We start from the raw sequence: 19,490 nt of genomic DNA, 5'->3' as shown, positions 1-19,490 counted from the left end.
CTCAAAAAACTTCTACTAAAAATATTTACAAAACTGAAAGAAAGAGATTAGTTTTTTGGGCCCTTAGCAAGGACCTGGATCACTTTTCAGCACGTCTGACATCTGTCCTTGAATTTTTGGCTGTATTGTTCAATGAAGGTGCTAGTTTTTCAGCTGTTAATGTTCATTTGGCTGTCATTTCTAATTTCCACCAGAGTGAAAATAATTCTACCTTAACTTCTTCTAAACTATGTAAAGCCATTCTCAAATGAGCCTTTTTACTTAGGCCTCTGTTAAAGTATCCTACTGCTCCTTGGATTTAGCTATTATGCTTCAGGCCTTAACTCAGACTCCCTTTGAACCATCAGCCAACAGCAGACCAAAAATATTTGTCTTGGAAAACTATTTTTCTGGTCGTTATCACATCTGCTAGATGAGTGTCTGAACTCCAGCCTGTATGTTCTAAACCTCCTTGCATGCTTTTCCACAAAGACAGGGTGTCTTTGTGAACCATCCTGTTTGTTTTGCCTAAGGTAGCTTCTGAGTCCAACTACCAGTTTTCTTTCCAAATAAAGGGGAGTATATGCTCCATCTATTGGATGTGCATACATAACTTTGCTTTTATTTCCGTAGAACCAAAGACTTCAGGAAAACCAACCAGTTGTTTCCTTCTCTCTTAACAGATTGGGTAATCCAGTTTCCATAGTTAAATTGGTAAAAAATGGTTAACTTAATTGTATCTCTTTTGTCTATGGTAAAAAAAAGTTTATCCTAACCTAAGCCTCCTAGAGCTCACTTCACAAGGTCTATACTGGTCTCTTCAACTTTTTGGTCAAGGTGTTTCTTAGATGACATTTGTGCAGCTTCAACTTGGGCCAATTCTCACACTTTTGGTGCTCATTACAAATTATATTTGCTTTCCAGGAACAGAACGACCTTTGGCTTTGCAGTACTCTGGAATATTTTTCCATGAGGGCCGCCCAAGGTTTCAGTAGCTGGGGATTCTCTCACTTCAGTTGAGGAATGAATGAAAAAGATAACATCAGATAAAAAGGTATGTGCTCGCCATAACATGCCATCTGTATTGTCCAGTTTCATACTTCCCCAACTTCCTGCCCACCTGCCCCCATCCTTTGCTTCTGGAAAGATCTAAGAATTTTACAGGAATCTCTGATCCTTGTTTGAACTCACCATAATGTGCCATCTGTATTGTCCATTTTCATACTTCCTCAACTTCCTCCCCACCTGTCCCCATCCTTTGCTTCTGGAAAGATCTAAGAATTTTACAGGAATTGCTGTTCCTTGTTTGAACTCCAACTTCCCTTTTCCTTTCTGCCTTTGTTAAATTTCTCAACAGGTTGCCCGTTTATATATAGGGACAGCAAACTCAATCTGAGCTATGTTAAGTTGGTGGGGGGTTATGGGTAAAGGGAGGAGCTTGAGAGTTTTAAATGTGAAGATCTGGTAGAAGTGACTGAATTGGATCTGAGTCCCAGATCCGAAACCATCAGTTGAGGAAAAATGAAAATGAGCAACACAGATGGAAAATTAAGTTGAGTACATAACTTTTTTTGTGCTAACTTTTGTTCAACCTGCATTTTTCTTTAATGATTTACTTAACATTTGGCCTGTGTTACTGCGTTATGGTAAAGTACTGTGATTAAGATATGCATTATCCCATATATTTTATTAAAATATTAACATGCTTATATTACTGTTAAGATATTTTGGATTGACTGAAAGGCACCAGTCCCCTTACAGCTATACTGATCACTTATGCTGTGTTGCAGCACTATTTCTGTCATATTCTAATTATATTGCCATATATTTTTTAACAGATATTCCAGATCAAGTAATTCGTGTCTTCAAGGCAGATCAGCAAAGCTGCTATATTATAATTAGCAAAGATACTACGGCTAAAGATGTAGTGAATCATGCAGTTAACGAGTTTGGCTTGACAGGAGCTACAGAAGCCTACTCTCTTTGTGAGGTATCTATTAGTCCTGAAGGAGTTATAAAACAAAGAAGGCTTCCAGACCAGCTTTCAAAATTAGCAGATATAATACAACTCAATGGAAGGTAATTCAAGTTTCTTTTTCAGTGCATGTTGAGCATTTACTATTAAATTCTAATCTGTATATTGAAACAATATAGAATCATCTTGCTTTCAGGTAGCGCAAGGTCAAGTAGTACTTGAGTATGTTTCTGATTTTTTTTTTTTTTTTTTTTTTAGTACCAGAGTTAATTTAAGCACTTAACTAATTAAATCAGCCGTGCACCTCTGCTCTGAAATTTGTGTTGTATTAAAAATAGTGATTTAAAAAGTTAGGTGTTTGCTGGGCATTTTCTCATTTGAATATGTCAGGATATAGTTTGAATTTTTCTTTACTGTGCATTTTGTTAACCTATCATCAACTCTGTGATGGTTAGACTCAGACTGACATAGTGACTTTCTGTCGTCCTCTTGTCTTACTTTATTCTTCCTAGGTTATGGTTAGCATTCATTGATTATCTGTTGTTTCCCAGCTGATGGTCCTTGCATTAGCTGGTGAACGTGACTTGCCCTTGTGTGTGTCTGAGAGGGACAGCTTGTCAGTGAACTGAGCACTGTTCTTCTAAACATTTGATCACAGATATGTAGGCTGCATAGCACAGATAGATGGAGCTCTATGAATCAGACAACCAGGGTTTGACATAATGACCCAGGCACTGGAGTTGTTGACTAGGGGGTAGAAGAGGACTGAAGATGCTATACTTGCTTACCTGTTGGTGTCTGTGTGTGTGTGTGTGTGTGTGTGTGTGAGGGGGGGGGCATGTGTCTGTAAATCAAATTCTGTGCAAGTTCCTCTGTGAATATCAGAGAACCTGTGGCGGCATCTTTTCAGATGGGAGGCATCTGTGGACCTAAGTAACAAAGGTGAGTGACAGCTCCATACTATGTACACTGCATGTTACCCAGGGAATACTGACTAAGCATGCACAGGGAAATGTCAGAGCAAAAATCCTAATCTCCTACATGGATGACTGAACTAATCCCAGTATAGATGACCCTCTCCCCAGGGAAATTAATGGAATGTAGGGCTCTCAATTGTAGGGAAAACAATGAGCTGGTATAGCAGCCAGGAGGAAGGATGATTGATGGCCACAGGAGGATTGAATAAAAAAAGACATTTTATTCACTTTTCATGACATTGTATGGACAAGTGTACTCCTCTCCACCCAGCTGCTTCACTCTACAGTAAGGTACATTGCATTTTTGAACTTTTTAACACATATAGTTTATTTCATTCTGGTTCAACTTTGTGCGAGAAACAGTTACAAATAAGCTTCTACTGTGTTAAATTCTGGCTAAGTGTTGTCTTTCTGCTGTTAATGTGTAGCAAATATATTAGCAAGTTTCTATCCTTCAATTTTGTTTTCTTTCCTTTTACTCTCTCTTTTTTGTTTCTTTTCTTTTTTTCAAAAGAATTGATAGATACATGACTACATAATGAGCATTTTCTTTGCCAGACTGGTTTAAATCTGAATAATTTGATTTCCTATTCTACTAATCCTACTTAATACTTCTGACTGAATATTGTCTATTGATATTAATGTAATGTAATTTTCTTGTGGAGCTTTTCTCCCCGGGCCTCCACTGAAAATGGGCTCACATGGCCCAGTGGTCTCCCCTGGTCAACAAATGCAATAAAGACAGAGACAAAGCATGGATTAACTGGCAAATGAATGAAAAAAAATGGCAACTATTCAGACAGCTATGAAACAAAGTAAAGAAACAAGTTTATAGAGATAAAAAGTCTTATTTTACTTAGCTACAAGATAGTCCTAAAAGCAACCCTAAAAATTCTGATCTTCCATATCCTCTGTCATCAGCCCAGGTACAATAAACGAATCCCAGCCCATACTCAGACACTCCCCCTCTTCAAACAGCTACCTATTTCATTACATACTTCATAGAATGCAAAGACAGCTTAACCTCAAACTCACCTAACACACCCCCTTCCACACAGCCAACTTTCCCTACCTTAGACCCTAGCACATTTCCTTCACAAAACTCACCTATCTGCAACCTCTCCAATACACATGCAGACAACACCCACTTTAACTTTCTACCAGTTTGTACAACTCTCATAAAAAAGCTTTTACGTAAACTAAAGCCTTGTTCCTCCTCAGCCAACAACCTTCCCCAGAATACCTAAATCTAGCTGCAGATGCAATAGCATACCTAATCAACATTCTTTTTAATAGAACAATAACATAATCCTGTGTCCCTAACTTGTGGAAAATGGCAAACATTACCCTTTTTACATAAAGGAGGTAATTCTACTGATATTACACATTCCTGTCCCATAGTCATACTGTCTCCCCTCTCTAAAATCCTTGAAAGATGTATTCATCAATAATTCCTCCACTGTCTCACCAGTATGCAACATGGATTTTGGCCAGACCACAGCATCACTATTGCATTACTGTCATTTACAGACACTGTCAATAAAGCTTCCAACTCTCATAAACTTGTATCTGCAGTATTTCTAGAGCTATCAAAAACCTTTGACATGATTTCTCACAGTAAATTCCTCAATCAGCTTTCTACCATGGGTCTAGCATCTCCATATATTCAATGGTTTTCTAGCTACCTTGCCAACAGGCAACAAGCTGTAAAATGGCAAGGATTCATCTCCGCATACCTTCCCACTTCCACAGGAGTCCCACAAGGATCCATCCTTTGCCCTCTACTATTCAGTATTTTTATCAATAAGCTGCATTCATCTTCCTGTGAAAGCATCTTGATTGAAAATGCAGATGACTGTATTATCATCTGCTCTTCAAACACCTTAACTCACCTCCAAGAAATCACTTAAGCTGTCGTTCATAGGTAGGTACTAGACTATCGGCACAAGTGCCTGAGTAAGCCTAGCCAACAAGATTCCCTGGTTGTCGAGCAGAGCCACAGAAGTGATCCCCGGGGTGTATTTCCTATTTCCCATCCACTCATCAAGATTTTTCTTGAAGAGTACTAATGAGAAACTTTGCTTGACATAGATGGGTAGCTTGTTACAGAGTATAGGAAGTCTCTGGAACAGGAATCTATCCCTCCAGCATGTTCTGTTTATTGTGGTGACAAGGTTTAGGTCCCTAGAGCGTGTAGCTCGGAGGGATGGGGATTTCTTTAGGTGTAGCATGTCCAGCAGCTCTGGGTTTAACATAGTTTTATATGTTAGGCAGAGATCTCCTCAGAGTAGGCAATATGCTACAGAGTAAAGCTGGAGTTTTTTGAGATGGTCAGTGTAGGGCATCTGTTTGAGGCCAGTAATCCTCTTTGTGAGGTACTTCTGTCTCCTTTCCAGCTGCTGCAGATGTCTTGTGAGGTACATACCAAAGGGGGCGTTATACTCTATAATGGGTCTAATGAGTGCTGAGTAGAGGGGAACAGTGACCTCTTTTTTTCCTGGATGAGAACCCTTTTGTGATGAGGTGTGCCACATAGAAGGATTTCCTGACTGCTGTGGCGATGTGATTATCAAAGGATAGACTACTGTCCACCTGGGTCCCAAGGTCTCTTATCACACTTTCGGTTTTACGTAGACTGCCGTTTATGTGGTAGTTCATGGGTACAGAGTTTTTACCAAAGGGGATGACAATGCACTTTTTGGCATTGAGCTTGAGACCATGCCTCTGACACCAAGCATCTGTCTCAGTGAGGTCCTTCTGTAGGATGTCCACATCATTTGGGGACTTGACTATGGCCCCTAGTTTGCAGTCATCTGCGAACTTCATTAGCCAGAGGCTGTCTGTGTTAGCCTGTACTTCAGAGAAGTAGATACCAAACAGGAGAGGTCCCAGGACTGAACCCTGTGGTACTCCACTTGTCACTGGTTTGAAGTCAGATTTAGAGTCTGCAACTTTTACAATGTGGGTTCGTTTCCATTATAACGTGGCTTACAATGGCACAACTACTTCTCATTCCCCCCAAAAACCAAACTCCTCTTCTTTACCCTAAAAACCCCTAACAAAGCATCTTAAAAAAATCATTTTGGCAAATAGCACTGAAATTGAGGTAGTCCACCATACCAAACTATTAGGAGTCATAACAGATGATAATCTTAAATTTGACCTCCAAACTAGGCATGGTATATAGAAACAAACAACCTGATGTTGTCCTTTTCATTCTTTTTAACTAATGGGTTCAGATCCGATGTTTGGATCTGACTCAGCCACATACTACAGACTTCGGATCCAACTCTCGAGCTCCTCACTCGACCCATAATGCCCCACCTACCAAATCTCCCATTTACCTCAGATCTTGTTTGCTGCCATTGTGGTTAGAAGCAGGTGTTAGATGTGTATTTAGAGATTTATAAATGCATGTACATCTGTTTGCTAGTTAAATGCATATACACTTCTGTTGTTATAATATATGTAGGTGTAATGTATTCAGTTAGATGCATACATTTCTGTTTGCTAGCATACATATATTAAAGGGTTAAACTGTTCTCAGCTAATAATTAAATGACGACATTCATGTGTATGTAACATGCTGCTGCAGCTTGAGAAAAATGCTGATAAGCATAAGCTGAATGTTCAGTGTTTACTGCAAGCTTCAAGGATAACAGATAAGGACCTAGGTGCAAGACGTAATTCACCTTGAAACAAGAACACAAAGGAGCTTATTAACAGATTGCATGATATCATCGAAAGACTGCTTTCAAGAAGAAACAAGCAGACTGTATGACATCAGAAAACACCAAAGTAATGACTTTGAGAGTTCCCAAAAGACTGCTTTCATAAGAATGTATATATGTAAAATGTGATCTGATTTCTTGTTAGATCTGCTTTGATCTGCACACTGGAGATCATTCATGCTGTATGAGAAGTAAACTTGAAGACAGTAACCCTGCAAACTGTACATTATTGCACGTGTTGTATGTTATATACTCAGGTTGTTATGTACTGCTCAAGAAAGATAATAATAATATACTGCTGAAAAGGTTAATAATCTGAAAGTTTATGTGCACTAACCAAACTTTGTTTTTTACAAGGCACTTGTTTCTACAAGGCACTAAATCAGCACCTAATCAGACTTTGGTTCCAGCACACAAAAGCTGCTTTGCATTTATTTCTACCAGGCACCAGTACAGACATCTGTACATCTGCATTCAATAACTTTTCAGCAGGTTCCACTCTCTAGCTCTGTACCTCTTTCTTTAGTTGTTTGCAGGCATTGGGTTTAATCTTCCACATTTTCTGCTCTACTATAAACTAGTAGTTTTTTCTGTAACATTGTTAGTACTCTCCTTACCCCTTTAACAGGATATTTTCTGACATTGCCAGCCCAGCTATCTGGAATTTGGTAAATAATTCTATGCCATTTGTGAATATTGATATGATTTATACAGAACTGTATGTTATGTAGCTTCAACAATGTAACCACAGCATACCCTGCTGGAACATACAGAGTTAACTTACAAAACTTCAAGAAAATACATTGACATGAAAGATTTTTACGATTGTGTTATCTCTCAGTTTCAGTTCAATAGCAGACACAATGTCTAGAGCTAGAAGTTTTTGTATTGCCTTGAAACATAAATAATTATTAGATTTTAAATGTCAAAGCGTTTTATTGTTTTACAACTTCCAAGTTCTGCAAACTTCTGATGGATATGTACTTTTCCCACAGAGATGTTAAAATTTTATAAGTTTCTGTTTAGTCTGGGAACTGAAGTCAAGTGACAAAGAGTGATGTCATCCAACCTAACCCAGCAGTAATCTGTTATTGATCAATCAGCTCAACACTGCCCACTCCATTATCCATAAACCTGAAAACTGCCATGCACTTTCCAAACTAGTGCAACTAAATACCAACCCCAGGACCCTTAGATCATCCGATAAACGTATACTCAAGGTAACCAAGTCCCATAATTACTTTGGTGACTCTCTGTTCACCTTCAAAGTAGCCAAACAGTGTAACCTATTACCCCAGAATATCTTAAAAGACACAGATCATCATAGCTTCAATAAACTCCTAAAGGAATACCTTACTCAACAGTGGCTATGCTCCTGTAATACTCCTGTCTGGTTTCTAATGCCTTCAATCAAATGCTTTCTATTCTGCTATCTTCTTGTCTGTCTTCTACCAAATGAAAATACCACAATGTTTTTTAGTTATATATCTAATGAGTTTCATATTACTGTCTGTTGGAAATGTAATGTTTGTTGTCTTACATTCCCCTTTTTGTAAATTGTGATTATTGGCAACTGTCAGACTTTTTATATATTGTTTGTAGGTCTTTTAAACATTTTTGTAATCTTTTTGTGCTATTGTTATGGAGCTTTTCTTCCCACATCTCCGCTGAAAACAGGCTAGTTGCCCAGCCGGACTCTACCCAGTAAACAAATGTAAATAAATAAAATAAATAAATAATGTTTATTATTAATTTAAGAACTCTCCCTGAGAGACTGGGCATTTTGTATTTTGTCTTTGACCTGGAAACATCCATCATCACCATCATCTGCACTTGCCTTGCTAATAGTAAGTAACCAGGGTACAGTAATTTCTTTTAGATATAGATAGGAATATAGTAAAGATTAGTTTAGATGTTTTCTGCATTTATTTGAGACTGTCCTGCAATGTTGTTTTAAAATATTTCCCATGATTTTGAACTCTGAAGTAACTGTGTTTGTTTTCTGAGTATTGTCTTGTTCTTTTACTATTTATTATTAAATATATTTAAGCCTATCTTTGTGGCTATTTGTGAGACATATCCAAGCTCTCAGAGTAATTGCATATGTATTTGGTGACACCGTACAGGCAACTCCTAAATCGCCTTGCTTGGTCAGACTTCTTTTTGGATTAATAGTAACATTATACAGTAGGATTGGACACCCTTTTGTAAGGGCCTTATAGTAGCTGATAAGTAAGGGTGGCTGGTGGCAGCTGGTGCTACCTTATCGTCTGGGCAGAAAGGAGTATAGCTAGCAAACCTGTACCAGCCTTTCCCAGGTGTGTGCATGTGTTTGTATATAAATCAGAACTCAAAGTGTGTGTGTGTGTGTGTGTGTGTGTGTGTGTGTGTGTGTGTGTGTGTGTGTGTGTGTGTGTGTGTGTGTGTGTCAGCTACTTGGGCAGGAACACAAAGCACTGGTTGGACAGAGAAGGACTTGGCTTAGATCTCAACCCTATAGCTGTGCCAGTGGGGGTCTTACTGGGGGTCTGGAGAAAGAGGGAGAAACTAGCCCCAGAATGATTGTGATCTCTATGTGCTCTTAAGGGAAATTGCACTTTACTGTGTGTGCACTTGTCATCCTCCCAGTGTGTACTTCCTTCACTGTTGCCTGTAGTGAAGATTGAGGCTCCTCGATTACTGGGCCAGTGCAGGGGCATCACACCATTATTGGTAAAATCTTTGTTTTTTCCTTACCTTTTCATCACCTTTTTGATAAAAAAAAAAATAGTTGTTGTATATTGTTTTTTCCTACTGATATACTTTTTCCTCAACAGTTCAAAGCCATGTCTGAAAAATCTGTGGGTTTTAACAAATGCACTTGCTGTGGGCATAAGATCCCCATCTCTGATGCCCACAGGGAGTATGTTTATTGCCATGGACCCAACCATTTGAATACAGCCTGTTCATTGTGCTCTACCTTTTACCCTAGGGCTTTGCCTGATAAGCGTAAAAACTGATCTTGAAAGGTTTACTACCCGCTTCTTCTATGTTTGCAGCTCAACCCCCTTCAAAGTCTATTAAATCTGTTTCTTCAGAACATAAGAAAATGTGTCCTCTGAAGTCCCCAAGGTCTTCCTCGGAGCCTGTGGAGAAAATCCTTAGAGTCGTGGATCTGACATCTTTGGATCCAGAATCTCTCATCTGATCTTCGGATCTGAAACCTTCCTCAGATCTAAAGGTTTTGGCTCCAGTAGTCATAACTTCCTCACCAAAGTCTTCCACTCTGGATCCGAAGTCTTGGGATACTAAGTCCAATATGTCTCATAGGAGACATACACCTGATATTGGACTCAAACCTGTTTCACCACCTTTGCCTGAACAATTGTTTGAGACTCCGTAGAAACATTCCAGGCCCCCTTTCACAGCGTCTTCTAGGTCCTCCAGAAGTTTATCAAAGGCAGATGTAGATAGTATGATGTGAAAGTTTCTCAGGGCTCAGATCCAGATGGGAGGCCTGCCATCTCCTTCCACTACCAGATCCATGAGCGTACACTCGTAAGTCCTTTCTATCTCTTCCTCTAATCTGATCCATGGTTTCAGACCCCCAGGATCATACATTCCTGAGAGGTGCAGCGTCGGATCAGAGGAAAGTTTTCTCCTCTACTCCTGACTGCTTCCCTGATGGATTCTGCTGTGATACCCTTGGATCAGGATGGGTTTCATAGCGGAAGTGTTGGTGTCAGATCTGCGGGGGTGAGTTCAGTTACAGTGTTGTTGGATCCATTCCTCCACCTCGGAGCTTTGGTCCTAGACAGTTTGGGTCCAGTTCTCCCCTAGAAGCTTGGATCTGGGGCTGGCCGTGATCTGCTTTCTTTGGAAGCTTTGGCTCCTGGGGGCAAGTTGTGACTTCGCCTGAGCCCTTGGCCTTTGAGGTAGTAGAAAGGGCTTTTTCTCTCCAGAAAGAATTGTCATCTCTTATTTCAGACCCTACCAGTTTACTTCCATCGGTTCTGAGCTCTGAGTCAGTCAGGGCTATTCCACAGGGATAGCCAGTTTCAACAGGCCTCCAGACAGTTCCAGTAAAAGAGCTTTCCCCCTTTTCCAACACCTCTCCAGAACATACCAAGGAAGAGATCCCCCAGAAGAGGACATGCAAAAGGAGACGCATAGACTTTCCCTTGGAGTCTCTCATGGAAGACACAGATTTTGATGAAGGAGAAGGATCCCTCAGACCATCACTGGTGACATCTCATTTGGAGATAGTCTAGAGATCCTGAAGCAGAAAGGTGGTTGGCCATCCCAAACTCCTTCACCTGAAGAATCAGTGTTCTTGAAGGCCATTGGTTTTGGCCCTTCTATGTCTTGGGTCACCCCCCCTGGTCGACAAACTGTAAGTGACCTGGTTTCCTGCCTGGCATTGGAGCTGGATACTGTTGAGCCCATTCCCAAGCACCCTGACAAATTTTTGGCAACACCTGCATACAGACCCAACTGGAGCAAAGGAATCTCAGTTAATGCTATGGTGGTGGTGGCAGCCACTAAAAAAAGAGCTAGCAGATCAGAGCTGTACTGTCCATCTTCCCAGTAGAGAGTCAGATTGTTAGACATATTTGGAAAGCGGGTGTTTGCCTCACCTGCCTTTGCATTGAGGTCACTTAACTATATGGTGCATTTTACTAGACGTCAGAGAGATCTTACTAAAGAACTTTCAAATACACTCTCAAGAGTCCATGCCTGCTGAGGATTTCAAGAGAACATCCTCTGAACTGGCCACTCTTTTATCCATATCAAATGCTTCTATGAGGTTAATCTCAATTACAGCTGAAGGTACCTCACAAGGAGTCAGTTCGGCATTGCCATAAGCAGACATACCTGGATGTGACTATGAGAAGTTGGGGAGCCTTTTACGATGTCTTTTATTAATGCCCCATTCTATGGCACTTCCTTGTTTGGGCCATCAGTTAAGGAGACACTTAACTCGCAATGAAAAAAATGAAAAAACCCTGCCTGCTGTAGGGGTCAAGTTTTCTGCCGCTCAGCCAACCTTCTGTACAAAACAGACAGGCTGTAAGAAAACGTCATTCCGCAAATCTCAGGGTCCATTCCAGGATTCAAGTGGGGGGAATTCCTCCAGAGGCATGGGGGAAATTTTAATGGCAGAATTACTGTAGAGGCAGAGGAGGCCTGCAAAATCAGGGCTTTAGAGATTATTTTTCAGATAGGCCCTATTGGTGCTCCTGAAGTGCTGCCCAACTTCCCTTCTCTGCATGCAGTCAGGGTTCGATTCTGTTTGCACCTAGATGACTGGACAAACATCACAAAAGATTCATGGGTGCTAAGGATAATATCCAGAGGCTATATCTTACCATTTTCCCTTCTTCCTCATAGTCAAAGGAAGAAACTTCCTGACATTCGTCCCAGTCAAAGGAAGGCCACAGCACAAGAAATTCAACAGCTGCTAGAAAAAAAGAGTCATCCAAAGGGTCCCACCAGACCAAATAGGATTCGGAACTTATTCACTCTTCTTTTTAGTGCCAAAGAAAACAGGGGCACTCAGACCCATTTTGTATCTAAGCAAATTGAAGCAGTATGTAAAACAAGCAAATTCTGAGTGGTCACTGTTGAGTCCATTCTACCTTTTCTATACAGTGAGGTACAAGAACACTGGCTGAAGATGATCTGAATGGGGCTCACTCTGAGGAAAGCTGTGCTAGAAAGTACAGTCAGAAACATAATTGAACTGAGACATAGCAAGCAGTCCTAAGATTAGCAGCCCAACCCATGAGCTTCTTCTTCACAAGTTTTAAATAGAAATTAAAATTACTTTTGGGCAAGCAGACTTAAAAACAGTCTTAAAATTGAGCAAATGTTCTTTAAAACAAGTAGAAGCAATGGTTGCGAAGAAGAACCTCACAGGTTGGGCTGCTAATCTTAGGACTCCTCGCTCTGTCCTAGTTTGACCTTTTCTACACAAGGACAATTGGATGTGCTCTGTAAAGCTTCAGGACGCATACTATCACATCAAAATAGACAGATAATCCAGAAGGCATCTCTGCTTTCAGATGGGAGCCAGTCATTACCAGTTCAGAGCTCTGCCCTTTGAACTCACCACAGCCCCCAGGGTTTGTACCAAATGCATGGCAGTAGTTGCTGCTCACTTGAGATGGAAGGGATTCCAGGTGTTTCTGTATCTAGATGACTGGCTTATGACTGCCCCATCCAAGCATCAACTTCAGCATGCCAGGGACTATTTGCCCCAGATTCCGACTCCTTGGGCATTACAATAAATCTCGCCAAATGGAAGCTTGTGTCTGTTCAGAGCATGGAGTTCATCTGGACAGTTTTAGATACATCTACACAAATAGCATTCTTGCCTTTCCATCACAACATTATCTATATCAGGTTCAGGCTATCCTCTCACATTCATCTTCCCCAGCAAGATTAGTGCTTCAAGCTCAAGGATCAATGGCAGCTGCTATAGTGCTACCTCCTCTAGCGTACTTCTTTATGTGAGTTCTACAATGGACTCTGGCTGTACAGTGGTCCATTCTACATCAACCCCTGTTTTTTTCAAGAACAGCTGACTCCTATTTGCAAGTGACATATTTGCTGGTGAATACAATTTGATTATCTTTTTCTGGGCAGACCTTTTGTACTTCCAAACCCAGTAACCACAGTGACCACGAACACTACTCAACTGGGGTGGGGAGGCATTTCTTGGGAAGAACTGTCCAAGGCACATAGTCCCTCCAAGAGACCAAGTTGCATATTAGTCTCCTAGAAATGAGAGCAGTCCTTCTAGCATTGCAAGCATTCTAAGGTGCTTTTCCCTTGGGGCTATTTCAATTCAAACTGACAACATGACTGTAGTGTGGGACGTCAACAAACAAGGAGGAACCCAGTTATACCCCCTTTGCAGAGAGGCCATCAGTGTTTGGGAATGTGGAGTTCTCATCAGACCACTTTCTTATTGCAATGCACATCGAAATGAAAACCAACATGCTTGCAGATAAGCTAAGCAGATCCATTCTGATGCCTCTTGAGTGGTCCCTCAGTCTGTCGGCGAATATGATTTTCAGGCATTGGGATCAACCATAGTGCGACCTTTGCCCCTCCTCTCAACAAGTGCATCAAGTAGTTTGCTGTGATCTCCCCTCACAGGGAGTCACCGAGCGATGCTCTTCTTCACGCTTTTTCATGTTTATCCTCCTCTTCCCCTGATTCCAAGATGTTTCTCAAAAAGCAAGCAAGCTGAAGAGCTTAGTAGTCCTCATTGCCCCCTTCTAGCCTCTGCAAGTATGGTTCCCCTTTCTACGGTCTTATCTTCACTGTCATCCATGGGTACTGGAACCCACTCATGATCTCTTCTCCCACCCCGTCAGGGATTCAACACCACAACATTCATGCCCTCAAAGTTGACTGCATGGTTTCTCCACTTCCAGTAACAGACAGTCCAGGCTTTCTTCCCCAGTTTGTGACATTATTTTGGCTTCTCAAAAAGACTGTACCAAAAAAGTTTATAGAAGCATATGAAAAAGTTTCTCTACTTGGAAATAGATAAGGACATTGATCTTTTTTCTGCACTAATTTTGGCTATTCTTCAATTTTTGATATCTCTTTTCAAAAATTGTGCTAGTTTCACTGTGACTAAACTTCATTAGGCAGCAATTTCAAATTTCCACACAGGGAATGCATCTTTTTCCTTATCTTCCTCTAGATTATGTAAAGCTTTTATAAAAGGCATTTTTTTCTGTTAAGACCTCCAATGAAAGATCCCTCACCACCTTGGGATCTTACTGTAGTGCTTGAATACTTGATGCAAATACTCTTTGAACCTTCAGACAAGTCTGACCTAAAATTTCTTACTTATTTATTTGACATTTGTTAACTGGGTTAGTCCAACTGGGCTAGTAGCCCATTTTCAGTGGAGACCCGAGGAGAAAAACTCCAACAGAGACATTTACATTACACATATTACTAGCACATACATAGTTTCAAATAGACTAAATTACAGTAGTAGTTACATGCCCAAATAGAGAAGTATTATACATATTATATATAAGTTACAGAGAGTACAGTAAATAGAGGTTACAGAGAATACAGAAAAAAAATAAAAAAAAATATGGAGGATAAGTAGATAGAAGTCAGTGGAGGGGGTGAGAGGAAAATATGGCAGTGTAGTGGATTAGGTAGGGGCATGACAAGGACAAGTCTTAGTGTTAAGAAAGTTCCTTTTTGAAGTATTTGGGGTGGGGTATTGATCTGATGTTGGAGGGGAGTTTGTTCCAAGCTTGGGCTATGGTGGATTTGTAGAGTAGTTTGCCAGCAGTTTTATTGGAGTGGTAGATGTTCAAGAGTGACTGGTTGGAGGTGCGTAGAGTATGTGTAGGGGTATAATAGGATATCAGAGAGTAGAGGGCTGAGCAGGTGGATGGTTTGTATACTGTACTGTGTAAGATTTGAAACTGTGATAGTAGGAGTTGTTGAGGGAATTCTAACCATTCAAGAGAGATGAGTGAATGGCAGTGTTGAGATTTGTGATGTGAGTTGGTGGCAAATCTGGCTACTCTGTGGTAGGTTTGTTGGAGTTTGGACAAGTTTGTGGTTTGTAAGTTGGTAGGGATTGGGGCAGCGTAGAGGAGGGAGGGGAGAAGTAGAGCCTGAGTCAGGGAGAGTCTAGCATTGGGAGTAAGGAATTTTCTATTTTGGTATAGGAGGCCTAGTTTTTGGTGAGTTTTTTTTATGTTTCGACATGTAAGTTAAATTTGAGCTCATCATCTATGATGCTATCAAGGAGCTTGTTGTGTGGTTCATGTTCAGTGATGGTGTTGTTGGAGGAGGTGATATGAAAGGTTGTCTTATGTTGGGACAGAGAACGAGGGAGGAAGAACAGGAGTTTAGTTTTTTTTGGGTTTAAGATAGGTTGATTTTTAGATAGCCATTTTTCAGTGGATAGAAAGGTGTCTTGAGTTTGTGTGTGGAGATCAGAGATAGTTTTGGAAATGGAGATGAGAGTTGAATTGTCAGCATATTGTGTAATAGAGGATAGTTTGCAAGATGTGTGAAGATCATTAGTGAAGATGTTAAACAGAAGGGGACCCAAGATGGAACCTTGGGGTACGCCAGACGTAATAGGAAGTGAGGAGGAGCAGGAAGAGAGCCAGTGGACAGATTGTTGCCTGTTAGCTAGATAACTGGCGAACCATTGAAGTGAGGGGGGGGAGAGGTTGAGGTTAGCAAGTTTAGATAGAAGAATGGGGTGGGAGACGGTGTCAAAGGCTTTGGATAATTCAACGAAAAGGCAGGATATGAGTTGGTTGTTATCTCTGGCCTCAGCTATCTTGTGAGTAAAAGGTAAGAGAGCAGTAGTGGTGCTGTGGTATGGCCGAAAGCCATATTGAGTGGGAGTGAAAAGGTTTTCCTGTAGGAGAAAGTTGAATAGTTGAGTATGGATGCATTTTTCAAGTATTTTAGATAGTGGGGAAAGGATAGCTATGGGTCTGTAGTTGGATGGGTCAGTAGAATTTCCTCCTTTATGCAGAGGGATGGTGAAGAAGGATTTCCAAATGTCAGGGAATGTAGCTTCTTGGATAGCTCCATTGATTAGTAGGGATACTGGGAAGGTTATGGATTCAGCATCTAGTTTAAGGAACTGGGATGGGAGGTTATCAGAGGAGGGAGAGCAAGGTTTGAGTTTGAGTGATTTGATGTAACTAGTGGTAACAGGTTGGAAGGAAAAGAGGTTTTCGTTTATGGTTTTGGCAGGGAAAAGAGGTGAGTTAGAGTTGTGACTATTGTGTCATGTAAGACAGGTTTGTTGGTAGCTATAACTTCGGCAAAAATAATTTCTGAACTCCAGGCTCTTTTAGCAAAAACTCCTTACATTATTGTCCACAAAGATGGAGTTTATCTGCAGACCAACCCCTTTTTTTTACCTAAGGTAACTTCTGAAAATAACATTAACCAATCCATTCACTAGCCAATTTTCTTTCAAAAGTTTGCAAACAAAGGAGAGTATGTGGTACATCTCCTTGATGTACACAGGCAATTACTTTTTTTACCTCCACAGGACAAAACAATGTAGGAAGTCAGACAAGCTTTTTGTATCTTTCTGTCCAAATTGCCTAGGCCAGTCAGTTTCTGAAGTCACCGTAGCTAAATGGATTACAGACTGCATCTCATGGATTTAATCTACAAAATGTATGATGTTGCCAAAATTCCCCCCAAGCTCATTCCACTAGATGCATGGCAACATCACTGACTTTTTGGTCAAGAACAGCTATTGATGGCATTTGTGCAGCAGCCACATGGTCCAAGGCTCATACTTTTGTCTCACATTACAAATTGGATATCGTATTTAGAAACAGAGCTGTCTTAGGGTTGGCAGCACTCCAAAATATCTTTCCATGAGGGCCACTCAAGGTCAGCGTAGCTGGGGACTCTATCCTATTAGTAAGAAAGAATGAAAAGGACAACATCATATTTATAAGTTATGTACTCACCATAACTAAGCATCTGTGTTGTCCATTTTCATTCTTCCTCAACTTCTCTCCCATCCATCAGTCATCCTTTCTTTTCTGAAAGGACCTATTAGACTGTGTTTGGGACCTACAGTTCCAGGTTTGAGCCCTATCGTTTCTATATTATATTTCTGTTCTTTGTCTGTTATTGGGAGATAGAGCAACAAACTTGATCTGAGGTAACTGGGATGGAGTGGGGCATTGTGGGTTGAGGGAGGAGCTCGAGAGTTAGATCCAAAGTCTGTAGTATATGGCTGAGTTGTATCCGAGAATCGGATCCGAACCCATTAGTGAGGAAGAATGAAAATGGACAACACAGATGCCTAGTTATGGTGACTACATAATTTATAATTTTCTGGGCATACACACAAAAATTACTCTAGCTAAAACCTACCTTCTGCCCTCCATACTCTATGGAGCACCAATTCTAAAAGCAAACTTGAAAGCTGCTCAACTTTGCTACTAATTCAGCCTCCTTTACCCATCACTGTAAAGCTTTGCATACCCTTAGCTGTCTGGAACTCCCCCTTCATCTCTCCTACATTTAACATAACAATACATAAAATCATACACAAACCATTAGCCTGCCGAGCTCTTACCCTTTTAATCAACGTGTATTTTCCAAAAATAACTCTTAGATCAGAAGACAAACAACTTCTCACTATAAATAAATCAAATAAATCCCCTGGACAAAGCCTATACTTGTACTCAGTAGCAAAAAGTAGAACTTCTTACCTCTAAACACCAGAACTATTTCTAACCTACCACATTTAAATGCTCCCTAAAAGAATACCTTACAAAATCTATGACCTGCTCCTGTGCCAGACCTTGGTCAACTTAGTCACTATACTTCACTTACCCCATTCAACCGAGACCACACTTTACTCTAGCCTCCTACTCCACTCTTTTTTGTTTTCTCCACTCCCTCACCTTACCTAATTCATTTCTGCAGACCTTTCTTCTACCTCTTTCTCTTTCCTCCCTTCTCACCTAAGCTACCTGAAGACACCCTACGCTGTACTCTTCTTATAATCTGCTTCTGTCCATCCCTCTTCTTTTTTCCTTCTATAACCATAATATTAACACCTTTCTCATACTAAGACATCACTCAATTTAACCTCACTGTCTCTAATCGGTTCCCATTCAGAAGCCTGAAACATCATAAGCCTGAAAATCAAAATCCTGAAACCAAAAGCCTGAAAATTCAGAATCCTGAAAACTCAAAATCCTGAAAGCCCAAAATCCTGAAACTCAAAATCCTGAAAACACAAAATAGACATACTGATGTCATTGTGGCTTTGCTATTGTTAGCCCTGTGGTGTTAGGTCATGCGTTGGGGTCAGGTAAGTGTGCGGTTGGTTTTATTTTAGGGTTAGGGGCGGTTTAAGTGAGTTAGGGTTAGGGCGCAGGTTAGGCATGTATGCAATAGTGACAAATATTGGGGTTAGGGGCGGTTTAAGTGAGTTAGGATTAGGGCGCGGGTCAGGTGAGTGTGCGATAGTGATGGACCTTAGGGTTAGGGTTAGGGTCAGGGTCAGTTGGTAGATATTAGTGTCTTTATAGTGACATATTAGCATTATTTGTGTTTTCAGGATTTTGAGTTTCAGGATTTTGGTCTTTCAGGATTTTGGGCTTTCAGGATTTTGAGTTTTCAGGATTCTGAATTTTCAGGCTTTTGGTTTCAGGATTTTGATTTTCAGGCTTATGATGTTTCAGGCTTCTGAATGGGAACCCTCTAATCATATAATCTCTGATATCTCTTTAAATATCTTCTTAGAATTGTCTCAGGTTTCATCTATCACATGCTAATCTATGTAACAAATAATATGACTGTTGAATTTTTCCTCGCATATTTTCTTCAACTCATGTTATTGGTTTTCATTATACTCTACTATGAAACATATGTACTATGTTTGTGTCATTACAACATTTTTAATTCTTATGTTTTGTAGTGTAACATGATATTTTGAGATTTAAAATATTTGTACTTGATGTTTTGTAATGTAACATGATACTTTGTGATTGAAAATATCTGTACTTGATTTTTTAAATATTGTGATTGTGGAGCTTTTCTCTCCAGGCCTCTGCTGAAAATGGGCACTTTCTGACCCAGCCAGACTTTCATGGTAAACAAATGTCAAATAAATAAATTAAATATTGTTTTGCTCATCCCTGTTTTACTTGAATGCTTGCCATTCAGTGGTGCATTTTTTTTTGTAAGATTACTTTCAGAGTCATTACACTGGAAGGACTTCTGGACTGTTATACATTGTTAAATCAGAAGGCCGTATTTAGCAGCACACATTTGTAAGGGAAGATCTGGGAA

At 40.3% G+C, this 19,490-nt stretch overlaps 1 protein-coding gene across 1 annotated transcript in view; it reads left to right on the top strand.

Annotated features, from left to right (window-relative positions):
- Nucleotides 1-2,062, top strand: part of LOC122799847 (rap guanine nucleotide exchange factor 6-like) — a 1,724,571-nt gene extending 1,722,509 nt beyond the window's left edge. Inside the window, exon 13 of the mRNA XM_044069180.1 lies at nt 1,818-2,062. Within this exon, the coding sequence (XP_043925115.1) occupies nt 1,818-2,062 (245 nt within the window). The remainder of the gene's footprint in view (nt 1-1,817) is intronic.
- Nucleotides 2,063-19,490: the final 17,428 nt, after the last annotated feature.

Source organism: Protopterus annectens, chromosome 4.part0 (assembly GCF_019279795.1).
Source record: "Protopterus annectens isolate FY-2018-M chromosome 4.part0, PAN1.0, whole genome shotgun sequence".
Lineage (NCBI taxonomy): Eukaryota > Metazoa > Chordata > Ceratodontiformes > Protopteridae > Protopterus > Protopterus annectens.
The sequence above is the reverse complement of the archived record's forward strand: the minus strand, read 5'-3'. Positions and strand labels throughout refer to the sequence as shown.